We start from the raw sequence: 27,373 nt of genomic DNA, 5'->3' as shown, positions 1-27,373 counted from the left end.
CGAAGTTCGTTCCAGAGGGTGGGAGCCCCTACAGAGAAGGACCTTCCCCTGGGGGCCGCCAGCCGACATTGCTTGGTGGACGGCACCCTGAGAAGTCCCTCTCTGTGAGAGCGTACGGGTCGGTGGGAGGCATGAGGTAACAGCAGGCAGTCCCGTAAGTACCCAGGCCCTAAGCCATGGAGCGCTTTAAAGGTAGTGACCAAAACCTTAAAGTGCACCCGAAAGGCCACAGGTAGCCAGTGCAGTCTGCGCAGGAGCGGTGTTACACGGGAGCTACGCGAAGCTCCCTCTATCACCCGCGCAGCTGCATTCTGAACTAACTGAAGCCTCCGGGTGCACCTCAAGGGGAGCCCGATGTAGAGAGCATTACAATAATCCAAGCGAGAGGTAACGAGCGCATGAGTGACTGTGCATAAGGCATCCCGATCAAGGAAGGGGCGCAACTGCCGAGCCAGGCGAACCTGGTGGAAGGCCCTCCTGGAGACGGCCGTCAAATGATCTTCAAACGACAGCCGTTCATCCAGGAGCACACCTAAGTTGCGCACCCTATCCTTTGGGGCCAATAACTTGCCTCCAACAGTCAGCCGCGGCTGCAGCTGACTGAATCGGGGTGCCGGCATCCACAGCCACTCCGTCTTGGAGGGATTAAGCTTGAGCCTGTTTCTCCCCATCCAGACCCGTACGGCTTCCAAACACCAGGATAGCACTTCAACAGCTTCGTTGGGGTGGCCCGGGGTGGAAAAGTACAGCTGAGTATCATCAGCGTACAGCTGGTATCTCACCCCAAAGCCACTGATGATCTCACCCAATGGCTTCATATAGATGTTGAACAGAAGGGGCAAGAGGATCGACCCCTGCGGCACCCCACAAGTGAGGCACCTCGCGGTCGACCTCTGCCCCCCTGTCAACACCGTCTGCGACTGGTCGGAGAGATAGGAGGAGAACCACCGATACACGGTGCCTCCCACTCCCAATCCCCCCAACTGGCGCAGCAAGATACCATGGTCGATGGTATCAAAAGCCGCTGAGAGGTCTAATAGGACCAGGGCAGAGGAGTAACCCCTGTCCCTGGCCCTCCAGAGATCATCCACCAACGCGACCAAAGCTGTCTCCGTGCTGTATCCGGGTCGGAAGCCGGACTGGAACGGGTCTAGATAGACAGCTTCATCCAGGTATTGGGGTAACTGCCGCGACACAGCACTCTCTACAACCTTCGCAACAAAGCGAAGTCTAATGGATGAAGACTATTGCTTGACATAGTGTAAGCCGCCCTGAGTCTTCGGAGAAGGGCAGGATATAAATGCAAATTAAAAAAAAAAGTATAGGGAAGCTGGCTTCTAATTTTGAGTTTTACCAGTTATTCTCATTAGTTTTCTATAAAAATATGGCATCACTTTATTTGGATGCATTATTCTCTATACATATTTGGCAATATGACTTATTGTTTGCTCTATAGAGTTTTTTGTCTTCTATTGTCCCTGAAAATAAGACCTACTCCAAAATAAGCCCTACTTAAGCACCTGTGCAGCCACCCACCTGCCCATTCCATCCGGTTGCTCGCGGTGCTACCAAGATGAGGTGAGGCAAGGGAGGTAGAGCTGCTTCACATGCACACCCGCTTACCTCAGGACCGTCACAGCCAGGCCATCCAAACCCCGACAACTGCCTCATGGTGGCAGCACCAGCAATCATTTACAGAAGGAGCCCATGTGGCTAGCAGCCCACTTCTGCTTATACATGGCTGTAACTAACAGCAGGAAGCTGAGCAACACATCGGTGCCATAGCCCCAAGGCAAGCTGGAGGGGAGCTGCCCCACATACCCTGCACCAGCTTACCTCTGTATAATACACTGGAGAAAATGAAGTGACTATTTAACATGACTAAATATGGATTCAACCCTATTGCTCAGTTTAACATTTTGGAAGCTGAGTGCTGGAACATGCATTTTTTGAAAAGTTAACTTTTTGACTTAACTTGGCTTTGCCACTATTTTCAGAAGTGTCCTTTTGAAAGTCTCTGACTAATTTTTAAATTTGCCAAGTTGTACAGTAATGCTATGATGAACGGGATCAGCTTTTGTTGGTGTACCAGAATCAGTTGCTTAGAAACTCCAGGCGCTCTGGCATTTCCCCCGCCACCCGGGTTTGTGCGATGAGGTAATAGCTAAAGAGAGGAGGGAAGGGCCTGTAAGCGAAGAGGCAAACCTGAGGCTCGCCCAACCAGTAAAGAAAGGATTGGTGGCATCTCCCTTGTTAATCTTTCTGGACAAAGGCCGTCTAAGGAGAAGAGTGCCCCCAGGCAACAGAAACATCTTTCAGTATAGGATTCAAGAACAAACGTACGGACAGAAACGGTGACGCAGTTTTAGATAACGCTGTGAGGCGCCTCCTCCACCCCCCCACCAGCTCAGTGCGTGGGATCCGTGCACATAGCTTTCCAAGAAGCTCAAGACAGCGCCGCCTGCAACGGCGGGAAAACACTGGGTTTTATTTTTTCGCCCTAACACGTGGAGCTGGTACAAACAGATCAAGCTGATCCCTTGTTTAGCGAGAAAGTGATTCCGACTTTCTTCTTATCCGATCCCCTTCTTCCTGAATAATTCTGGAGAGAGCGCAGTTCGAACTCAAACCGGAGGCAGTGTCAAAACGAAGCGAGCAACGCGCCCTAGGGCAGGGGAGGAAGTAGTTAGTCACAAGCGCCGGCCCTGCTGTTCGTGTGCCGCTCGATCCACCGCGTCTGGAGCAGGATCAATTTACACCAGCCAACCGTGGCAGCAGAGCAAGCTTCAGAGAAGGGCCGCTTGCAAATACGCCACATAGTTGCCCTTTAATGTCGGGCTGTTGTGGTGGCAGTTGCGTGACGTCTTGGGAAACCTGCGCTTGGTGAGTTTCTTTTAATTCGTTGGTGTTCAGAGCAGTCACCTTGCTCAAAAGAAAGCAACCGGTTTTATGTTTCCATCCCTGGCCGTGAGCTCTGTCCCCAGATCTTAGATATTTATTCGCTTTCACTGCTTTTCCTGGCAATCCAGGGAGGGCGAACGGAAGGACGATCTTGTGTGTTGCAGATGCAGCGTGTTCGATAGGCGAATATGTTTTTGGATGTTCGGGAAGGTTTGAACCATCTTAATGGGTTTTTTGCTCGGAATGTGTTGCTCATGGCACAGATAGGAATCTTCCGGTTTTTCCCTGAATCTTGCTTACACCTCATGACAATCGGCTGACCTTCAGAGACTTGTTTGAAAATAAACGAAAATACCCCTGGATTGTACATGTTCTCTAGCAGTGCGTTTCTTCTCTTGATAAGCATAGTCTAGGTGAAGTTTGTTCGAACAAAAATTTGCTTGCATGTGAATTTGTGAATTATTTACATCAGTGGCCTTTAATATATTAAAAACCTTAGAACCTTCCATCTGTTACTGGGTAAGGATGATAGTAATATAGAAACATAAGAAATTGCATACTTATATGTGCATACTTATATGTGCATACTTATATGTGAAATAATTATAACTCATCAGAAGTACAATTAAAGTATTTTGGTCTGTGTATTTATATGACCTTGAAAATATCTGTCAGTTGAGTTTAATAAATTGAAATATAATTCATAAATTGCTTAAAAGGCAAAAATTGAAATAATTCTTTAATGAATCTGTTTAAAGCTCTGGTGTTGAATGGATTTTATCAATTGAAGCCTTTATTGGATTCAAGAGGCCTTTAATGTAGCAATAAATGAGATGCTGGAACAGTCTAATATGTGAGGTTGCTCTAGACATTGCTAATATTTTTATTTATTTTATTTTGTCACACAGTATATATAAGCATAAGCATGAAATAATTACACAATATATATAAGTATGAGTATGTAATAACTATTAATTGGATATCCTATAGTTTTATATAATTTTGTTTAGAGCAAGTCAGTTGCTTCTGCAAATATCTTAAACAGTAAATGAACTGATACGATGTGGTGAACGCTAGATACTTTTATGCAGAAATAACTTCAGTTCAGTAGAACTAACTTCTGAATAAAGCTCTCTCGATTTGTGGTCTAGAAAGTAGTATAATTACAGGTTTTAACTATTTTGAGCAAGCTAACTTTTTCCCCCTTAGAGATCACTTCTCCAGGTTAGTATTTGAGATACATTTATTTTAAAAGTCAGCTGACATCTCATATAAGTTGGCTAAAAAAATATTCTAAAGCCAGGATAGGCTATGTACTCTGATATTACTGTTTCATATTATTCTCCATGGATTGGTTAGGCCTGTAAAGAACTGAAAGTTCAGCAATAGCTCAAGAGCTGCAGAGTGTTCTTAGATCAGGGGGAGATAATAAGATATATTACATACCTCTTCATTGCTAATTATCTTATTTTCATTGTCTTGGTGCAAGGCAATTTATAGGATAATGTCAGGGGTTTGTGTATATTATTTTTGCAAATAAATCATTTTTTTACTACACAGAAATATATTTACATTGAAATGGTGTTATGATTACTATGAATCTAGACAATGTTGTGATATTTCCATTATCTCTGCAAATGTAAGAATCCCTTAGGCAAACATAATACAACTTTCAACTACCAAAGAATTTTTTATATTTTCCCATAGTAGTTTAAGACTATGAAAAGCAGCTTATAAAATGAAACATTTATCTTTGTAAGGTCTGTATATATCTGTAATAAAGTCATATGAGTCGGGCGGGTTCCCAATCCCGTTGCTACTGGTTCGCTCATGTGTATGCGTGCTTGCGTGCAGAAGCGTCTGGGCAGGTGAGTGGACCGTGCTGCCACTGCCGCTACCGGTTCATCCGATCTGATGTGAAACGGTAGCAACCTACCACTGATTTAAGTGTGATATGAATATTGGAATATTGGAATGAGGTAACAGCTTTACTACATCCATATTATTGCTGTACTGCTTCTACAGTAATAGTATACCTGTATATGTAGAAATTGTCCAAAAAAATTCTTAACAATGTGATCCTGTTACTCAAAAACATCCTGTCATTGGAATTATATGTGGGATAATGGATTCAATGTATTAAATTTGTTTTAGAAATTCAGCTATATTTATTATGTTTTTGTAATGTTTGTAATGTTCTAACGTTTGTAATGTTAAAAATGTGAGAAATATGACAATTATTCACACATACACATTTCATGAATAAGCTCTGAAGATTTGAGTAGCAGACAAATCAAAACAATGCTTTTATTTTAATCAATTTGCAATTATATGCACAGAGATAATGTGTGAAAATAAAAAATAATGATAATATTTCTTAAATAAGTAAAATAGATCCCTAATATGTTTTTGTAAAGACATACTTATTTGTAAAATTTATTGGCCATGTGTTCTGCCATTATATTTAGATTGGCCACTTTCTTATCATCTGTCCTTGAAAGCTGAAATGCTCATTACAGATTCAATGTATTTTTGTATGATATCACATTAGCAAATTTTTCTGCTTCCTTCTGTGCTTGTTGTTAACTAATAACAGATATGATCTGTCTATTGACAGACATTTTAACAGATGTCTCGTTGTGATAATTAAAATGCAGGTGAAAGATTCTTAAATACAGTAGAATAATGATCCTTGTCATTAAGGAAGATCTAGAGCCGAGGGAGGCCACTGTTCCTCAGATTGCCGGCTGTGAATCCCTCTATGTGAGGTGGGGCCATAGGAATCAGTTGGGCTTGTTGATCACGTACCTGGCTCCTTGCTGCGTGACCACAGCCCTGCCCGAGCTGCTGGAGTTATTTGCCACTGTGGCAGTTGAGACCCCCAGACTTATAGTTATGGGGGATTTCAACTTGCCATCAGCTGGCTTATTATCGACTGCAGCTCGGGAGTTCCAGGCTTCCATGACGGCCTTGGACCTGATTCGAGTAAATGATGGCCCTACGCACATGGGGGGAGGCACGCTGGATCTGATTTATATCTCTGGTCAGTGGTTAAATGATCTGATACTAGACGATTTAGTAACAGAACCAATGTCATGGTCCGATCATTTTCTCCTTCGCCTAGACTTCCGAACCGCCACCCACCATCGCAGGGAGACGGAACCTACACGTTGGTTCCGTCCCAGGCGCCTGATGGACCCTGAGAGGTTCCTGACGGAGCTTGGGCCATTCCCTGAGGGTCTGGCCCACGGCTCGACTGAGGAACTAGTTGCGGCCTGGGAACAGGCCGCGGCTGGGGCCTTGGACCGTGTCGTGCCTTTGCGGCCTCTGACCCGGCGCAGATCTTGTCCGGCCCCTTGGTTCTCCAAGGGGCTGAGGGAGATGAAACGCCGGAGAAGACGCCCAGAGAGCACTTGGAGGTCCAGTCGTTCCGAAGCTGATCGGACACTAGTTAGGTCCTATTCTAGGACCTACCTAGTGGCAATGAGGGAGGCGAGGCGTTCCTACGCCTCCACCCTCATTGCGTCGGCAGATAACCGCCCGGCCGCCCTGTTTCGGGTGACCCGCTCCCTCCTTCATCAGGAGGTGCGGGATGACCCTTTACAGGGACGTGCCGAGGAGTTTAGTGGTTATCTATACGACAAAATCGCTCAGCTCCGGGATGGTCTGGACCGAAATTGGGATGATCCAAGCGAGGGAGAGGAGGCACGTCTTGTTGAGTCTGTTTGGGATGAATTTGACCCTGTGGCTCCCGAGGACGTGGACAGGTTGTTGGGGAGGCTCCACGCCACTACATGTTTACTGGATCCGTGTCCTTCCTGGCTGGTGCTGGCCACTCAGGAGGTGACACGAGGCTGGCTCCAGAGGATTACAAATGCTTCTTTGTTGGAAGGGGTTTTCCCTGCCGTCTTGAAAGAGGCGGTGGTGAGACCCCTCCTTAAGAAGCCCTCTTTGGACCCGGCTATTTTGGGAAATTATCGGCCAGTCTCCAACCTTCGCTTTGTTGCGAAGGTTGTAGAGAGTGCTGTGGCGCGTCAGCTACCCCAATACCTGGAAGAATCCATCTATCTAGACCCATTCCAGTCCGGCTTCCGACCCGGTTACAGCACGGAGACAGCTTTGGTCGCATTGGTGGATGATCTCTGGAGGGCCAGGGACAGGGGTTATTCCTCTGCCCTGGTCCTATTAGACCTCTCAGCGGCTTTTGATACCATCGACCATGGTATCTTGCTGCGCCGGCTGGGGGGATTGGGAGTGGGAGGCACCGTTTATCGGTGGTTCTCCTCCTATCTCTCCGACCGGTCGCAGATGGTGTTGACAGGGAGGCAGAGGTCGACCGCGAGGGCCCTCACTTGTGGGGTGCCGCAGGGGTCGATTCTCTCGCCTCTTCTGTTCAACATCTACATGAAGCCGTTGGGTGAGATCATCAGTGGCTTTGGGGTGAAGTACCATCAGTACGCTGATGACACTCAGCTGTACTTCACCCCAGGTCACCCCAATGAAGTTGTTGAAGTGCTGTCCCGGTGTTTGGAAGCCGTATGGGTCTGGATGGGGAGAAACAGGCTCAAGCTCAATCCCTCCAAGACACCCTATCCTTTGGGGCCAATAACTCGCCTCCAACAGCTGACTGTTGGAGGCGAGTTATTGGCCCCAAAGGATAGGGTGCGCAACTTAGGTGTCCTCCTGGATGAGCAGCTGTCGTTTGAAGATCATTTGATGGCCGTCTCCAGGGGGGCCTTCCACCAGGTCCGCCTGGTTCGGCAGTTGCGCCCCTTCCTTGATCGGGATGCCTTGTGCACAGTCACTCATGCACTCGTTACCTCTCGCTTGGATTATTGTAATGCTCTCTACATGGGGCTCCCCTTGAAGTGCACTCGAAGGCTTCAGTTAGTCCAGAATGCAGCTGCGCGGGTGATAGAGGGAGTGTCGCGTACCTCCCATGTAACACCTCTCCTGCGCAGACTGCACTGGCTACCTGTGGCTTTTTGGGTGCACTTTAAGGTTTTGGTTATGACCTTTAAAGCGCTCCATGGCTTAGGGCCTGGGTACTTACGGGACCGTCTGCTGTTACCATATGCCTCCCACCGACCCGTATGCTCTCACAGAGAGGGACTTCTCGGTGCCGTCCGCCAAGCAGTGTCGGCTGGCGGCCCCCAGGAGAAGGTCCTTCTCTGTGGGGGCTCCCACACTCTGGAACGAACTTCCCCCGGGTCTGCGCCAAATACCTGACCTTCGGACCTTTCGCCGTGAACTGAAGACACACCTTTTTATTCGCGCGGGGCTGGCTTAAATTTTATGGATTTCATAGTTTTTATTATTAATTTTAAATATGGTTTTAGTTTCTATATTTTTTAAATTTTTAGGCAAATTATAATAAGTTTTTTAATCTTGCATTTTATATAATATTGTCTTGTCTGTTTTTATTTGCCTGTACACCGCCCTGAGTCCTTAGGGAGAAGGGCGGTATAAAAATCAAATAAATGAAATGAAATGAAATGAAATGATCTTAAAACTATTTCGCTCAATTAAAATTATGGGTTACAATTGATATTTAAATTTAGATCTGATACTTATATTTGTGAGTTTATTTTTTTTTTATTGAAAAAGTTTTACAAAACTTTTTTCTCCCCCATTTCTCCCCTCCCCCTAGTCCCCCTCCCCCCTCCCTTCACAAACCCCCCTCCCTCCCCCCGATTTCCCAGAACAAACACAAGGTATAGTTAAAAATAAAACAAACATATGCTAAAAAATTTTCCCTCCTAACTCAATTATACTCCTATAATTCTCATCAATTCCTAACCACCCCCAAAACAATCAAAAATAATACATCCTAATCATTCAAAGGCAGTCTGATAACTCTTAGTCTGATATCTGTTTTGAATATAGTCAATCCATTTTTTCCATTCATTTAAATACCTTTCATGCATATTGTCTTTCAAAAAGGCTGAAATTTTTGCCATTTCAGCCAAATTGGCAACTTTCAATATCCATTCTCCTATTGTAGGTACTTCTTTTTTCTTCCAATATTGTCCTATCAGTAATCTTGCCACTGTTATTAGATTTAAAATCAGTTTAGTCTCAATTACTGTACAGTCCGTGATAATTCCCAGCAGAAAGAATTGCGGCAGCAACTTTAACTTCTTTTTCAGAACATTTTGTAGAATCCACCAAATTCTTATCCAAAAAGCCTTAATATTCTTACAAGTCCACCAAATATGAAAATATGTAGTGTCATCACAATTACATCTCCAACATTTTGCTTGGATATCTGGATACATACACGATAATTTCTTAGGATCTAAATGCCATCTGTAAAACATTTTATAAAAATTTTCCCTTAAATTCTGTGCCTGTGTAAATTTGACATTTCTAACCCAATTTTTTCCCCAAGTTTCCAATAATATTGGCTCCTGAAAATTTTGTGCCCACTTTATCATACAAGTCCTTTACCAAATCCCTTTCAGAGTCAATTTCAAGTAACACATTATACAATCTCTTTATATGTTCTTGAGATTGATTTCTAATTTGCTTTATCAAATTTTCCTCATTCTGAACTATACCAATTTTCTGATCTTCCTTCCATCTAGCACGTAATTGCCTGTATTGGAACCAAGTATAATTTTTTCCTTCTTTTAATACGTGCAAGGATTTTAGTTGCAAACTACCACTTTCAATATACAAAAGATCTTTATATGTAGTTATTTCCTGATTCTGTTCTAAATTTATATTCTCTATTGTATGTCTAGGACTTGCCCACATGGGAACCTTATAATTTAATTTATAAAAATATTTCTTCCAGACACGCAAGAGAGCAGTTCTTAACACATGATTTTTAAAGGCCTTATCCAGTTTTTTTATCAAATTAAATATGCATGCCATCCGTATAATAAATCATAACCTTCTATATTCAAAATTCTCTCCTCCGTTAGATTAAACCAATCACTTATTGCGGAGAGAACAGCTGCTTCATAGTATAATTTAAAATTAGGCATTTTTAAGCCTCCCCTTTCCCGTGAATCTTGAAGTATTTTCATTTTAACCCTGGCTTTTTTACCTGCCCATATAAATTTATTAATTCCAATCTGCCATTCCTCCAAATTTTTATCTTTCTTAATTATTGGTATCATCTGAAAGAGAAATAAAAATATAGGTAAAACGTTCATTTTAATAGCAGCTATTCTCCCCAACAGCGATAATTGCAATTTTTTCCAAACTGTCAAGTCCTTCTGAACTTTTTGCCATAAGACCTCATAATTATTCTTATACAATTTCACATTTGATGGTGTAATATAAACCCCTAAATATTTAACCTTTTTTACAATTTCAAATCCTGTTATTTCCTCTAACTTTTCTTTCTGTTGTTTAGTCATATTTTTTATTATCACTTTTGTTTTATTCTGGTTTACCTTAAATTCTGAGACCTTTCTGTATTGATCAATTATTTCCAACAAAGATACACTTGAATTTATAGGATTTGTTAAGGTAATCACCAAGTCATCTGCAAAAACTCTCAGTTTATATTCATGTTGTCTAACTTTAATACCCTCTATCTCCTTAGATTCTCGTATTTTATCCAATAATGGCTCCAAAGTTAAGATAAACAATAATGGTGATAAAGGACATTCCTGTCTTGTTCCTTTCGCAATCTTAAAAGCTTCTATTAGGTTACCATTAATTATTATCTAGGCTGTTTGCTCTCCATAAATTTCTCTAATTATTCTTACAAAATCCAAATTTTGCATTTTTTGCATCTCCAAATTGCATTTTTTCTATTAATTTAAATAAAAAATCCCAATGTAATCGATCGAAAGCTTTCTCTGCATCCAAAAAAATAAATGCTGCTGATATAAAATTTTTCTTTCTAAATATTCCAATAGGTTAACAATCTGCCTAACATTATTCCTCATCTGTCTCCCAGATTGATCAGTATGAATTCTACGTTGTAAAAGTACCATTAATCTGTTTGCTATTATTTTAACAAAAATCTTATAATCATTATTTAAAAGTGAAATTGGCTATAATTCCCAGGTTTAGAACAATCCTGTTCCTCTTTTGGTATCAATGAAATAAAAGAAGTTCTCCATGAAGGGGGAATTCCCCCTCCTAATTGTGTTTGATTAAATAATTCCTTAAGTGGACCTAACATCTCATCCTATAGATTCCTATAATAACTTATTGTATGTCCATCTGTACTAGGAATTTTCCCCATTTTTAATTGTTTAATTACCAAAATAATTTCTTCAGAAGTTACAGGCCAATTTAATTCTTCCCTTTCTTCTAAAGTTAAACTTTTAACCTTATAATCTTTCAAATAATTATCAATATCCATATTCAATGTTTTATCTTTAGCATATAAATTTATGTAATATTCTAAGAAAGCTTTCTTAATTATATCCTGTTGATATCTCTCTTTACCTTTATATTCTATTTTTTCTATAATACGTTGTTTCTGTTTTTTCTTTAAAGTGTATGCTAACCACCTACCAGGTCTATTTGCATTACAAAAAGTATTATGTTTGGCATATTGTATATTAGTTGCCAATTGGTCAGCCATTATCATATTAAATTGACTCTGTAATATCTTTATTGCATCCTTAATCTTTTGGTAGTGCGGGTTATGTATTAGTGATTGTTGTTTCTTATAAATCTCCTCTTCTAAGTACCTACGCTGTCTTTGTTGCTTATTTTTCTGTCTATTGTTAATATATATTATCACGCCTCTCATAAAGGCTTTACTGGCATCCCAAACCATTTCTATCGATGTTTCCTTATTCAAATTATAATCAAAAAATTCTTTCATCTGCTTTTTACATTGATTTACATTATCCTGATATCTAAACAAATTTTCATTTAATCTCCATATTTTCATTTAATCTTTTCCATATTGCAATTCCATCCAAACAGGACTATGATCAGACAAACATCTTGGAAATATCTTAATTTTCTTCACCCTAGAAAGCAAATCATTAGAAGTTAAAATAAGGTCAATACATGAAAAGGATTGATGCCTATCAGAAAAAAAAGTATAATCTCTTTCCTCCAAGTTCCGCAGTCTCCATACATCTCTCAACTCAAAATCTTCTATCATCTCAAAAAAAGATTTAGGCAGCTTTGCGTGTGCAGGTATCTTCTTAGAAGAAATCCTCTTGTCCTTTCGTGTATCTATTACTCTATTCCAATCTCCTAATATAATACACGATTTATAATCCCATAGAATCAACTTGTCAAATAACATTCTGTAAAATTTTTCTTGTTGCTGATTGGGTGCATATATACCAAGCAAAAGAGTCTTTTTTGTTTCTAATATAAGTTCGATGGCAATATATCTTCCGTGAGTATCTGCCTCTATTAACTTGGCTGGTATATCTTTTCTCAAATATACCACTATACCATGTTTTTTGTCCAAAGCTGAGGCAGCAAAATGTTTACCTAACTTTGAATTTAAGTATTTTTGATCTGATAATTTAATATGTGTTTCTTGTAAGCAAATCACATCATTTCTAAATTGTTTCAAATGATGAAATATTTTTCTTCTTTTCTGAGCTGAATTCAAACCATTGACATTCCAAGTCAAAATTTTATTTGCCATTACTGGCCTGCTGAAGCCTTTCAGCGATCAGCTGAAGATCATCCTCCCATATCTTCGGCCTTGCTCCTCCCACCGCTTCTGTAGCAGAATCCTGACCTTTACTTTGAGTTTGTTGCTCCTTTTCTTTACTCTTGAAGGCTCCCCTCGTCACTCTTTGTTCTTCTAGTTGTTCGTCAGATGGTAACATCACTGGAATCACCTCAGCTTCCACACCCATTTGGGTCTCTTGAATTCTTTTTTCTATTACTTCTATTTCAACTTTCAATATAAACATAGAACAGAATCAGGAAATGATTACATATAAAGATCTTTTGTATACTGAAAGAGGTAATTTGCAGTTAAAATCTCTGCAAGTATTAAGAGAGGAAGGGAAAAATTATACTTGGTTTCAATATGAGCAACTACGTGCTAGATGGAAGGGAGATCAGAAAATCGGTATAGAGCAGAACGAGGGAAATTTGGTAAAGCAAATTAGAAATCAGTCTCAGGAGCATATAAAGAGATTGTATAATGTGTTACTTGAAATAGATTCTGAAAGGGACTTGGTAAAGGACTGTATGATAAAGTGGGCACAAAATTTTCAGGAGCCAATATTATTGGAAACGTGGGAAAAAATTTGGGTTAGAAATGTTAAATTCACGCAGGCACAGAATCTGAGGGAAAATTTTTATAAAATGTTTTATAGATGGCATCTAGATCCTAAAAATTATCGTATGTATCCAGAAATGCAAGCAAAATGTTGGAGATGTAATTGTGATGACGCTACATATTTTCACATTTGGTGGACTTGTAAGGACATAAAGGCCTTTTGGATAAAAATTTGGTGGATTTTACAAAATGTTCTGAAAAGAAGATAAAGTTCCTGCCGCATAATTTTTCTTGTTGGGAATTATTACGGATTGTACAGTAATTGGGACTAAATTGATTTTAAATCTAATAACTGCAGCAAGATTACTAATAGGACAATATTGGAAGAAAAAAGAAGTACCAACAATAGAAGAATGGATATTGAAAGTTGCCAATTTGGCTGAGATGGCGAAGATATCAGCCTTTTTGAAAGACAATACGCAAGAAAGATACTTAAAGGAATGGAAAAAATGGATTGACTATATTCAACGTAGATATCAGACTAAGAGTTATCAGACTGTTTTTGAATGATTATGATGTATTATTTTTGATTGCTTTTGGGGGAAGTTAGGAATTGATGATTGTAGGGGTACAATTAAGTTGGGACGAAAATTTTTTAGCATATGTTTGTTTTATTTTTAACTATACCTTGTGCTCGTTCCGGGAAGTCGGGGGGGGAGGGGGGTTGCGAAGGGAGGGGGGAGGAGGGGGGGAAAGGGGAAAAAAAAAATTTTGTAAAACTTTTTGAATAAAAAAAAAAAAAACTTTCAGGACAGTAGAAAGAAAATCTTTGGCCTTAAGCACAGTATAAATACGATATCTTCTTCCTTGATAATACACTGTCAGACCAACTGGAACTTCCCATTTAAATTGAATCTGGTACTTCTTAAGTTCTTGTGTAAAATATATAAAGTCTTTCCTATCCCTTAACATCTTGGGAGGAATCTCTTTCAAAACCTTCAGCTCCTGTTCTCCTATTTTCAGGTTTTTCTGATATGCAACTTACAAAATCTGATTTCTCACTGTCCTTTTCAAAAAATAAACCACAATGTCTCTAGGAAGTTTCTTCTGCCTGGCAATCCAAGAATTAACTCTGTAAATTTTATCAATTTGATAAGCAACCTCTTGTGGATCAAGTTCAATAAATTCAGCCAGGGCTTCTGATAAAGTTTTTTTAAAATCTTCACCTTTTTCTTCAGGTAAACCCCTAATTCTCAGAGCTCCTTCCATCATTCTATACTGCATCACCACCACTTGATCTTCATTTTTTCATATTCAATTTTATTTGCATTCCTCCCATTCTATTATCTAATTGCTGGTTTGACTGAACAATTTCTTGCACCTCCTCCTCCACCCCCTCCAGTCTTTTTGCCAAACCTTGAACATTTTGTGAGTTTATTAATTCTGAGGGTCGTTTGAGATGTTCTTTATGGTCTGGAAGAATTTTGCCAACTATTTCTTTAAATGAAATGAACACTGTGCTTAAAATTTTGAGTACGAGTTTTCCTCTCTAGTTTGGCTGAGCAACTTATGACCCTCCTAATGTTGCTGAATTCCCAGGAGCCCTCAACATTGTCTATTGTTGCTAGAAATTGTGGTTCATTAGTATCTTGAAAGCGGACTGTCCATTTCATTCAGAATAATTTCTAGTACAGAAGAATTTTCATTAAACTATGCATTAGGTCACGTATTTGGCTGAGTAGAAAAGTTTTGTTTTTATTAAAAATTATATCAAAGTAAGATTTTTAAAACAATTTCCCATGCATAGGAGAGGAGAAGAATTATTTTACCCTTCTACTACAGGTAATATCGGGTATGTGGGAGCAATAAATTATGTATCATAGTATAAAATGTAATACATCTACATGTGTCAGGTTGGGACACAAGAACTTAATGGCAGAATTGACGTCATGGTGTCTTATTATTTTAACTGTGCTACTGTTTTTAGCTACCTGAGTGTGCTGTGGGTGCTTATGTAGTTAATTTTGAAAGCAAATCTTTTTCTTTTGTATGTACCCAGAAGGCATAAACATAAAATGGAAGCAGTCGAGAATCAGCTGGGAAATTAGCTGTTTGAGGTTGCTTCTTGACCTACCTTGATTTTCAGAGTAAAAGCTACCCATTTTAATATTTATAAAATAGCCTGTTTTCCCGAAAATAAGACTTCCCCAGTTAATAAGCCCAATTAGGCTTTTGAGCGTATATGCTAAAGCAAGCCCTCCCCGAAAATAAGCACATGCACAGCTGGTTCCCACCATTTCCTCTGGTTGCTTGCCGTGCAAACAATAGGAGGTGAGGTGAGGCCGGAGGGGGGAAGGGACGGGGGAACATGCCCCATGCACCCCATACACTCTTACCTAACGGCTGCTCTCCAATCCTAGCCACCGCACCCCTTCTGTCACACTAATGGCTGCTGCAAAAGCCATTAGCGAAGAACAGGGAGCCAGCAATGGGACATCCGGTCTCAGCGATGAGACTGGGACGACTGCATGATGCCGAGTCCTGGAAAGCATAGCTTGAAGTGCATGCACGGTCTCGGGCGAACAGCTAACGAGTGGCTGTGCCAGCAGCAGCCATGAGATGATCCCCCTCGTCTCCTCCTGCACCTCAAAAATAAAAGACCTCCCCAAAAATAAGGCCAAGCGCTTATCTCGGGGGTCAAAATAAGACCCTGTCTTATTTTCGGGGAAACATGGTAGTATAAGATAGATAGAAGATACCTGTTATTAGTATTGTAATTTTGATGCGTCTTTGTTTATATATTTTTTTGTGTTTATTATGTTTCTTTTTGTACAGTGTATTTTAATGTTTGGAAATTTAATAAATATTTTTTTAAAAAAAGATAGTTATTAATTCATAGTGAACTATGGTTAAGACTAGTTAACTTAAAATAAGGTACCAACTGCTTAAGATGATTCTCTTTAACCAACCTAGCCTTTTAAATATTTGAATCAGTATTAAAATCAGGTTATAACATGTGGAAGGAGAACATGAAGTACCTATGATGTCTTTTGTGCTGTTTAAAGCACTTTATGAGTAGATCTGTTACAGTAATTAATGCCAGGAGTTAGTCAAATTATATTCAAAATTATACAGCATTCTTGAATGAGATCTTGAGACAGGTTTTCTGAACTCTGATAAGATTTGCTGTTCTTGGCACACTTGGGGCAAGTGGATAGACACTTAGATACTTATGAGAGACTTGTATTCTGAACGTAGTGACAGAAAAAAATAACACTAAGATTCCTAAACTTTTTAACAATGTTGTACATGGAAATGTGTGCTACGAGAAAGCAGTTTCAGCTTCGACGTATTAATAAATTTAGGCTAATAGTAAACAGAAGTATTGATGAAATATTGCTGATAAGTATGAATTTTAAAAGATACAGGAATCTTTTTGGCAAATTCATTTTAACTACAAATAATTTGCTTCATAATGTAGTTTTTGAATTATTAACATCCTTACTAAAATTATAAACATCTTATAGCCAGACAAAAATTTTAACTTATTATTCTCAAAGACAAACTTAAGTTTTAGAAGAAAAGTAAAGTAAAAAAATTGTTAGCTTTCCTTGTTATAAAATAAGCCCCCAAGTCTTTCTCTCCACCTTTTTCTTATCCTTGAAAAAATAATTTCAGATGCTGTTGTTATCAAAACAGGGGATTGAGGTCACAAAGAAGAACTATTTCATCCTTTTGGAACCTTAGATCTTTTTAAAAAAGCAAAGAAAAGGACCAACATTTCAAAAACGTTCAAACAACTGAATATATTCACTAGACATGTAATATTAATAACTGCTTGGAAAATGGAAAATTAAGGAAGAATAGCATAAACTGGCCACCTGGCAGCCTTCCATTAAGAATTGAGAATATACTGTAATGTTAGGTCAAACAGCCAAGAGAATAGCAACTTGGGTAAATAAATAGCAATCATAGCCAAATTGGCCAAGAAAAAAATGAAAAATCTATACTGTCTTCAATAGTCTCTCCAAAATTACATAAGATGATACGCCAGCAAGCTTTTGAATTTTCCAAACCGTTAGACAAGAACACATGTATGTACACAGAGAATTCTTTTGTATCAGGAATAGACCAACTATAGTCCCAGGGTTTTTAAAGTCCTAAGAATACCTTAAATTACAACTGCTGAAAATCACTGGCATGGTTTCTCACTATTTTGAGGATAATATACAAAGATTAATAATGTAATGCTTAAAATAGATTCAGAACAGTTTAAGAAAAAGGGATTGCCTCAAACCTCGAAAAATGGATTTTTCTCTTTATATAAAATATGCTTCCAACTCACAACTTTATGGTTTCCTGCTATCAAAATGTTGGTCACCCTTATTCTGCAGCTTATTTATATAAGTCACTGTAGCATAGGAAAATATTTTCTATCCTGAGGTAACATATGATATAGGTAGTTCTCAATTTAAAACACTTTGTTTAGTAACCATTCAAAGTTACAATAGCACTGGAAAAAAATGCACTAGAAAAAATACATACGGAAATTTTTCACACTTACAACCTTTGCAGCATTTGTATGGTTATGTGATCAAAGTTCAGAGATGGCAACTGACTCATTTTTGAGAGTTGCAGTGTCTCAGGGTCATGTGATCACCTTCTGCTACCTTCTGACAAGCAAAGTCAATAGGGAAGGCAGATTCACTTAACAACTATGTCACTAACTTGGTTCTGCAACCTTAAACACTCAAAGAGCAATTTTGACCTGTATCCCACAGAAAAGAAAACACCGGGAGCCACAAAACCTGGGTGGGCGTGGCCAACTCAACATCACTCCCACCCAGTCACATGACACCCTCCTAGCCACACCTACCCAGATTTTGTGGTTTCTGGTGTTTTCTGTGGGAAATGCGTCTCTCTCTCTCTCTCTCTCTCTCTCTCTCTCTCTCTCTCTCTCTCTCTCTCCCCTCCCTCCCTCCCTTTCATTGTGGTTTTCTCTCTTTTTCCTCTCCCTCTCTCCTTTCTTTCTTTCTTCCTTCCTTCCTCTCCCCTTCTCTCTCATTTTTTTTGCCTCTCATTCTTTCCCTCCAGCTTTCTCTTATTTCTCCCTCTCTCTCTCTCCCCCTTCTCTCTCTCTCTCATTTGTTTCTATTTCCTCTCTCATTCTCCCCCTCCATCATTTTATCATTTCTCTCATTTTCTCTCCTTTTCTCTCATCTTTCTCTTGCGCATGCACAAGTGGGATATCCTCCTGGGCTGGGAGCACAGTGATGGCAAGTCTTCCTCCTGCTGTCGCCACTGCGCGTTCAGCTATGTAGAGGGCTGCGCTGCACAGAGAGCCAGAGCTCTTTCCTTCCTGCATCCGATGGCGGTGGCTGTTCCTCCCCATTCCCATTCTTCCTGAGCCAACACAAAGGGGACCATGGCTGGCGCTGAGCTGCCTGTGTAGGATGCAGAATGACAAAAAGCAATGAGCAGTGCAGAGAAAATGCTAGGAGTGCTACAGCCACGCAGCTCTGTGGAGAGGCTTGTGCCTTCTTGGACCAGAGGGCAGTTCGTGCGACCGGAAGCCATGTTGCTTGCTTTTGGTTACAAGCACTAATCACTAACAAATCATGATGCACAGCCCCTCTGACTCTGATGCAAGCTCTCACTGTTTCTCTTCTCTCTGATTTCTCTAGTCACTCTGGCCATCTCTCTGGACTGGGCCCATAACCTGTCAGAGTGCACACAGTGACTATTTTGAGACAACCCAGGAGCAAAATATAGGAAACAGAGGTTTGTATTTCAAATAAGGTTTATCTACAAGGAATATATACATACAGGTAGTAGGTAAAGTCAGGCAATCAATCATCAACTATAGCACAGAAGCACACACACACACAGAGATGCCTTCATAGGGCCTTTCTTATACATTACAACCTTTTAAAGCGGTAGCAGTCAAATAACCCTGCTGACTCATTGCTACCATTGCATCATGCATTACAGTATTACAACATTACAGCAGCTGGTCAGCTACTAAATCATCATTACCCTGACAGTAGTGATTGACTTAACAACTAAAGCAAGAAAGATAAAAAAATAGGGCAAAATTAACTTAACAAATGTCTCACTTAGCAACAAAAATTTTGGGCTTAATTGTCATAAAGTGGAGAACTGCCTGTATGTGTATCTATTCATGTGTCATCTACTAATGCACTCATATTTGCATTAGATAGGTAGAAGTTGTCCATGGGGTCGCGATGGGTCGGACATGACTTCACAACTAACAACAACAAGGTAGAGGTATATATCGAATATCTAGAATATGATATAGATATTCAAAAACAGCAAGAGTTACGATTTCAAAAATGTGAGGCTTTCCAATACCGAAACTGATTCATTTGAAGCTATGTTTTTGAATATTTACATCACATTTTATGTGATGTAAATATTAGATTACTATCATTGTCCTGCATGCAGCAGTAGCGAACGGAGCTGGAAAGCAGTTTAGTGAAGGGATGTATGTAAGGTCTTTGCAAGAAAGCAAGATCTTGAAGTTGTTCCAAAAGGAGCTTTTATTGAAAGGCTTGTGGTAGCAAGAGGTCTAGGTAGGAACTAAATCTTCCCATTAGAAAACAGCAATTTAAAGCAGTGGAAACAAAACTCCTCCCACAGTACAGCAATGCAGGAAACAGAAACTTCATATAGAGATCTCTTCAAGCAGGAAATAGAAATAGAAATTTTATGTAGAGATCCCTCCAATCCTCCCCTCTCCCACCAGAATGCCAGCATCCCAATAGAAATATATGGGACCTGATAGTGGCTGCCCTTGGGGTGGGGTGGGGGAATGAAGGTTTGGCATGGGTGGCCTGGCTGAAGGGCCCTCAGGTAAGCCCGGATTGGGCGGTTGGGGCAGCTGCACATCTCCTGCCTTTCTTTGTCCTCCACCCCCTCTGCAGCCTCGCTTCATTCTTCACTACTTCTTACTCACAACCATAGAAGAGCAGGAGGCTGAGCAACGCACTGGTGTGGCAGCCACAAAGCGAGATGGTGGGGGATAGAGGATGAAGCAAGGCGGAGGGTGCGGAGCTTCCCCGCATGCCCTGCACCGGCTTACCAGAGTGCCCTGCAGCCAAGCCATCAACATCCTGACAACTGCCTCATCTTGCGGCTGCTCCAGCAATCCCATCTAGAACCCCATGTGCTTTATTCAGCCTCTTGCTCCATTACAATGGTGGGCAAGGAGAAGCAGGCCAGCAGCCACTTGGGGTCCTGGATATGGTTTTTGGAGCCACTGAGGCCAGGCAGTTGTCAGGATATTGATGCCCTGCCTTCAGGACCCTCAGGTAAGCCGGTGCATGGGGCAGCTCCGCAACCTCTGCCTTGCTTTGTCTTCCACTCCCCCACTGCCTTGCTTTGTGTCTGCTGAACTGGTGCATCACTCTTTCTCCTGCCCTGTTACAGAGATGAGCAAGGAGAAGTGATGAAGAACAAAGCAAAGCAGTGCATGGTGGTGGAGGATGAAGTAGTATAGGCCCCATGGAGAGCATGGCTGGCCGCTCCATGAGGTGGGGTGAGAGAGCGAGAAAACGATTTGATCAAACCTCTGTGTGGTCTGGTGGGGGGGGATTTTCTTCTACATTCTCTGCTGCACCATGAATGGGGATTGACCATCCCCCAAGCGTATAGTGACCAGACGTCCCGCTTTTGGCAGGACAGTCCCGCTTTTTAGAAATTTGTCCCGTGTCCCGCGGCATTCTAAAAAAGTCCCGATTGAGTGAGGGTGCATTTAAGGGTGCTTTGTCTTTAGGCTGGGAAGGGAAGGTCTTGACTGTGATCAAACAGAACTTCTCTCTTCGAGAGATCAAATTTCGTTAAAGCAAAGAGAAGAGAGGCAAAGCAAAACGGGAGGGCAAAAAGTTTTTTCAAGGACATTCTAGGAAACGCCTGTTGTTTTATCTCTGCCCACCCAGTCATCTTCGAGCACCCGCCCCTCCCACCCCATCGGCAGTCTGTTTTCTCCGCTTGGTGTTAACTTCCTCTCTGGGAGCAGCGAGCCAAGCGGTCGGGCGTGGAAAGGAGCGCTCTGTCGCTGGGGCAATAGCCAGTCGCGGCTGAGTGCGCGCTCTCCACCCTTTGCCCATCAGCTTCGCCTCAGTTGTGCGGGAATTCCCTAGCACTTGAACCTCTGGAAATTGGTGCCGCAGCAAAATCCGGCAAGGTAGGCTTTGGAAGAAGAGCCGCTGGGGTTTGTGCCAGCAAAAAAAAAAAAAAAAAAAGGTCTGGTTTGGATTTCCTCCCCTCGTGGCGGGCGATGTTTGTCATAAGTGCCCCGTTACACCCAATAGAAGAAAGCAGAGAAAAGAATGCCTGTTTTGCTTGCAAAATTCAGTTCCCTTTCTTTTCCTGGCTGCGGGGGGAGTGGGGATGGGTGGGGGAGAAGGGGGCCCATTAAATGCAAAATGTATTTCTGTACACGAAAAACCTTACCTTCACTACGGCAACTTGTAATGCCCCTTTTCGGGAATTCAGCCCAAGTTTGAACTTAAAAGTAGAACTTGGCTCGGGAATTACTTGGTCAGTTTTGGAATGATTAAACAGCAGCCGCAGCAGCAGCAGCGCCACACTCATTCCGGTTGCTGAGATGAAGTAAAGATGGAGTAATTAGATTTGGATTTTTGTGGAAGGACTGGTGCAGGAAACTCCTGGTTTCATTCATTTTAAGCATTGGCTTTTTGCATCAATTCCAGTTTAGTAAATCTCGGAGTTTTTCTAAATTTAGCAGATACGATAATCCCACAGACCTCCATTTTATACACTTTTGCCAAATACTCCATATGACAGTATTTCCTCCTTGCCCCACACCTTTATGCTATCTGTATAAATTCATCCTAATGTTTCTATCACCCCCCTTTAATATAGTGTATTGTAATTACTCCTGATAGTAACTGCAATACACCATATGAGATAGGTAGGATCACTGTATTGTAATTAATTGAAAATGCAGTGTAAGATTTGATATGATCTCTGAAGATATTTTGATGGAAGATATTCAAGAAGAAGGATATGCAGCTCCTGAACATGCACAGATCACCTTTGCTTCACATCAAGGAAGGTCACTGCTTTTTTTTTTAAATAGTCCTCCAATTGTGTGCCCATACACACTCTGCACCCTAACCTTTGACGTGAGAGACATCAAGTTGGCCACACCCACCCAGTCACATGACCACCAAGCCACACCCACCAGACAAGCCACACCCACAGAACTGGTAGTAAAAAATTAGAACACCCCCCCCGTCCCCCTCTTGGTCAATGGTGTCCCACTTTACCAATGTTAAAATCTGGTCACTATACCCAAGCCCCACCACTATCAAAGTAAATCCCGGGCACTGTGCTGCAATGGACAGACACAAAGCACAGTTTTTGTCTGAGGAGGAGGAGCTGGGAGAAGAAAGATGGAAAGAGGTCGAGTGAGAAGCGCCCTGCCAGCCAGGCACTGAAGCACATCACCGTCAGCCCTGATATAAAACTCCGAGGTTGGATCAGATTGTGCTCTCTCTCTCTCTCTCTCTCTCTCTCTCTCTCTCTCTCTCTCTCTCTCTCTGTGTGTGTGTGTGTGTGTGTGTGTCTGTTTGTCTGTCTGTCTCTCTCACACACACAAACAGAGGTTGGATTAGATCTCTCGATCTCTTCCTTTCTCTCTTTCATTGTGATGCAGGGATGAAACATTCCCGGTTCGGACCGGATCGCCTGATCCGGTTACGATGGCAGCAGGTGGTTTGGAGAACCGGTAGCAAAAATCCCTGCCCCCCACCCCAGTTGAGCTGTGCGATCATCAACGTTTTTTTTTCTTTTAAAAGCATTTTTTTCTTCGGCCTAAAAATGCTTTTAAAGGTTAAAAAAAAAAGGCTCTGATGATCGCACAGCTCAGCTGGGATCGTTAAAACCCTTTAAAAGCATTTTTTCTACAATCTCTTCAGCCGAAGAGGTTGTAAAAAATAAAGTTTTTAAAATGCTCCTCTGGTGATCCCAGCTGAGTTGCCTGATCACCAGAACCTTTTAAAAGCATTTTTTTAACAATCTCTTCGGCCAAAGAGGTTGTTAAATAACACATATGTACTAAAGAACAACATGGAAACAGAAAAGCCCAATGGAGTATTGAGCCTAAGCAAGATATTAGAACACATTATCACAGGAAAAATAGTGGAAGCTTGAAACCAACTTCCAGCAGAGGTAGTGGATCAGTCATCAGTAGCAGAATGTAAACATGCTTGGGATGATACCTGTTCATCTGACAAAATTTAAAAAAATGAAAATAATAAAAAATAATAAATCAAAAGGAAAAACTCCTCAAAAATCAGGCATGATGGACTACTTAGATCTTTTTCTGCTGTCAGTTTTCTGTGTTTCTATATTGTGAAAAAAATGTTGAACTACTTTCAAAATTGCTCACAATAAGGGAAATCAGATAGTCCTCAACTTATAATCGTAATTCATTCTGACAGTTGTAATTTGTACCTATTGTTAAGTGGATCATCATGTGATCACACCCAATTTCGTGGGCTTTTTGCAGTGGTTATTAGCAAATTACCACAGTCTATTCACAATGTGCCATAACCCTGAGTAAATGCTGGTTTCTAGAAAAACATGTTACCTAAATTGCAGCCATATAATGGCTATAAATGTGGATTGGTTGACATCCAAAATGTGATCATATGATCACAGAGGAAGATATCAGTCTTTCAAATCTGGATTGTTGGAGGTCTGTCCTAACTTCAGATAATCGCTAAGCGATGTATCATATGTCAAGGACTAACTGCATGTAAAAGATGTATATGTACATGTATCACGTATATACTTGTATATTTAGATACTTTATTTGTAACTATTTTGGAATTTTGAATGGTCTTTATTTCATATCGAACTGTGGGAAACTCCCCCCACTCCAAGAATGAAATATTTTGGGGGATATTAAAAGAGGCAGAATATTATATTTCCCCAAAGGAAAAATGGGAAAAAAATCTTAACAAAAGTAGTCCCAGTCTTCCTGACATAGGAAAACAGCCTCAAGAGTGGATATATTTTTTTTTTAATTGAAAGAGTTTAAAAAAAAACAAAGACATTTTTTCCCCTTTTTCCCCCCCTCCCAAAACCCCTTCCCCTCCTCCCCGGCTTCCCGGGTCAATCACAAGGTATTGTTATACATAAACCAAACATAGAATAAAATTTTCCCTTCCAATCCAATTAACCACATCCAAAGCTTTTCATCTCCCAACCCCCTCCCCATTACATAAAATAACTTTCTAATTATTCAAAGGCAATCTGATATTTCTTAATCTGATATCTATTTTGTAGATAATCAATCCATTTTTTCCATTCAATTAAATATCTTTCCTGCGTATTGTCTTTTAAAAAAGCTGAGATTTTAGCCATCTCAGCCAAATTAATGACTTTCAGTATCCATTCTTCTATTGTAGGTACCTCTTCTTTCTTCCAGTATTGTCCAATCAACAGTCTTGCTGCTGTTATTAAATTCAGAATCAGTTTAGTCTCAATCCCTGTACAATCCGTTATAATTCCCAAAAGGAAAAATTGTGGCAGGAACTTTATCTTCTTCTTCAGTACATTTTGAATAATCCACCAAATTCTTATCCAAAAGACCTTAATTTTCTTGCAAGTCCACCAAATATGAAAATATGTAGCGTCATCACAATCAAGAGTGGATATTTTATACCCATAAGATAGCCAGACCTTCCTATTCATAAACAAAATGCCTTCAGCTACAGCTCCCACAGAATGCAGGAAATGATGGGATTAAAATCTACATTCTCCACCCAATTTCAAGGACAGAGCATGATCTCCTTACCACAGTGGGAGTCAGGCAACAATAATTAGAATACTAAAAAAGCACACTCAAACACAGGTCAAAATATATTTCACAAAAAACAGGCATCTCAATCACAAAGCCCCAAAGAATGTATAAAAGCCCACCTATCTCAACCCCATTTTGTCAGCCACTCCAGAAACATGCTGCTATCACTAAAATTTTTGGAAAACCAAATAAACAGAGACCTTTCCTTTTGCCAGCTCCATTTTATTTCTAGCACTTTCTCCTGGCTTGCAACTGGAACGGATTTTTCTTCCAACATAACCTATGCTAGAATTTTGGCTGTTATTTATTTCCATTTAGAAACTGGTCTACTGGTATGTATCTATGTATGTATCTATGTATGTATCAATAAATAAATACATACTGTAGCCTGATGCACATTATATTTATGCAATATCTAAAATTGATAGTTGTAACAATTCTCGTGTTTTACCATCTCTCCTCATTTCAGTTAATTTCCATATACACATTTTAAAAATAATTATATTACAAATGTTTCATGGGAAACAGCAGTAAGTATTCAAGAAATAGGAAATTGTTGCATATTTTAAAATTATTTTTTACAAAATTTCCAGTTTTTTTAATGTGTGGCTTCTCTCACTCCTGTAAGAAATAAGGGCAAAGCAAGAAACCGAAAGCATCATGATGAGACCGGCTGGAAAAATAGTGGGCTCCGACAAGCTCTGTAAAAATCCAGCCGGACAAACCGCTGTTGGGGGGGTCTTCAGACTGGAACCATTTTTATAGGGATGGTGACGAAGGAGAGGCATCTTGGATGACCAAGAGGAACAGAAAAGTTTCTCAAAAGGTCAGAGGCAGCTCTTTGGACCGGCAGCAGGGGTGGCGGTCATTGTAAAATGACCGCTCTGCAGCTGGGGCAACCGGACTACGTTTTTGTGCAGGAGTGGTGTTTGAACGAAGTGCTGGTACCGGGTGAGTGATTGACCAACTCACAGGTAAAAGAAAATTTCAAATTGGATTAAAAGGTGTCCTGAAGCTGAAATTAATGGCTAATTGGCATTCGGGAAATTCTATGTAGGGAGAAGAATAAAGAGGAGACTAAAATACTAAAGCGCAAGAAAGCTTTTGTATCTATAATTGAATTTGGAGAAACTAAAAATAATAAAAGAAAAGAATCCAAGGAAAAGTATTTTTTATGTGGATTTAAAATATTTTTGATAGCTTTGACATTTAGTTGGTTTGACAATTTTGTGAATTTGAGAGAGACATCTGCTGGTGGAAAGAGTACTGCAATATTTGTTGGAAGATAGAAGAGAAAGTACAGCTGTGACCTTGAGTACTAAAAGATAATTTGGAAACTGGAACTTTTAAGGAGTATTTGTCTTTCTACATTGCTTGGTTTCAATTCTCAAGGGCTGTGGAAGATAATAAATCTTTAACTTGGAGTGGACTGGATAAATACTTGAATTGGACATTATTTGAAAACAAAAAGAGACTATATGGATTTTAAAATTTTAATTAAATGTTACATAATTCAAAAGTGTTAATGTCTTAAATTGGCAATATGGAGTCATGGTTGTGCGAGGAATTGATAGACATGTTTAAAAATATGCATGAATCACTAAAGGATAATAAAAAGTCAGACGTTTTGCTAAAACAGACAGAACAGGAAATAGGGGAGAAGGTGGTAAAAGAGAGCATAAATGAGGAGCAAGAAAATAATATTGAAGGAAAAGGAACTGAATGCAAAAAGCAGTTACATGATTTCACTGGGATTTACAGTGGCAAAAAAAGAGTGGAAAGGGGGAAACATCCCCCCCAAAAATAATCAATCAAAGGTTAAAAGAGGGAAATAGTGGAAAGAGATTAGGAGAAAGTTTAGGGAGAACTACTCGAATAATATATTTAAAAGTGAAAAAAAGGATTCAGAAGAAAAGATATAATAAATATAAAAACAAAAGAAAAAGAAGAAAACTATCAAGAAGTGCAATTTTGGAGAGACCAAGAGAAAATGGTTAAAGAAGGGAAGATTAGAGGAAAGGAGGAAGGTACATACTTGTAGATTTAAGGAAACTGTATTAATAATATAAATTGTGGATGGTCAAATAAGTTAAAGGGATTTAATGTAAGATTTGAATATGATGATGTATATTTCTTACATTAAAACAGAATAGCAGATGAAATGTGAAATGGCAATTTGGTTTAATTTTGAAGACAATTTAAATTAAGAGACAAAGATGAAATGTTAAAAAAAAGTTGAATGGGGAATAAAAGGGAGTGGTGGTTGAAGGAGACGACAGGTTGGATTTCTGACTCATCATGTTTCGTGCCTCAGAGACTGCTTGCCAAAACTAAATTTGCAGCTTTGTGGCTGGATGCTCACGGCCTGGCAATTATTGCAAGGAACTGGTAAGTTCTCCAGTGAGGCTGTGGCATCATCCAGACATGGGTTGCTACAG

At 40.2% G+C, this 27,373-nt stretch overlaps 1 protein-coding gene across 6 annotated transcripts in view; it reads left to right on the top strand.

The window, feature by feature from the left end:
• Positions 1-2,189: 2,189 nt before the first annotated feature.
• Positions 2,190-27,373, top strand: part of TRAK1 (trafficking kinesin protein 1) — a 438,997-nt gene continuing 413,813 nt past the window's right edge. For 4 of the 6 annotated variants that reach the window (XM_058184206.1, XM_058184202.1, XM_058184211.1 and 1 more), the window contains exons 1-3: positions 2,190-2,883; positions 18,763-18,859; positions 19,296-19,360. In XM_058184206.1, the coding sequence (XP_058040189.1) occupies positions 19,335-19,360 (26 nt within the window). In that variant the 5' untranslated portion in view covers positions 2,190-2,883; positions 18,763-18,859; positions 19,296-19,334. The remainder of the gene's footprint in view (positions 2,884-18,762; positions 18,860-19,295; positions 19,361-27,373) is intronic. The other 2 variants (XM_058184205.1, XM_058184203.1) reach the window with 2 other exon arrangements.

The sequence above is a fragment of the Ahaetulla prasina genome, chromosome 4 (assembly GCF_028640845.1).
Source record: "Ahaetulla prasina isolate Xishuangbanna chromosome 4, ASM2864084v1, whole genome shotgun sequence".
NCBI lineage: Eukaryota > Metazoa > Chordata > Lepidosauria > Squamata > Colubridae > Ahaetulla > Ahaetulla prasina.
This window is presented reverse-complemented; position numbering and strand designations above follow the sequence as displayed.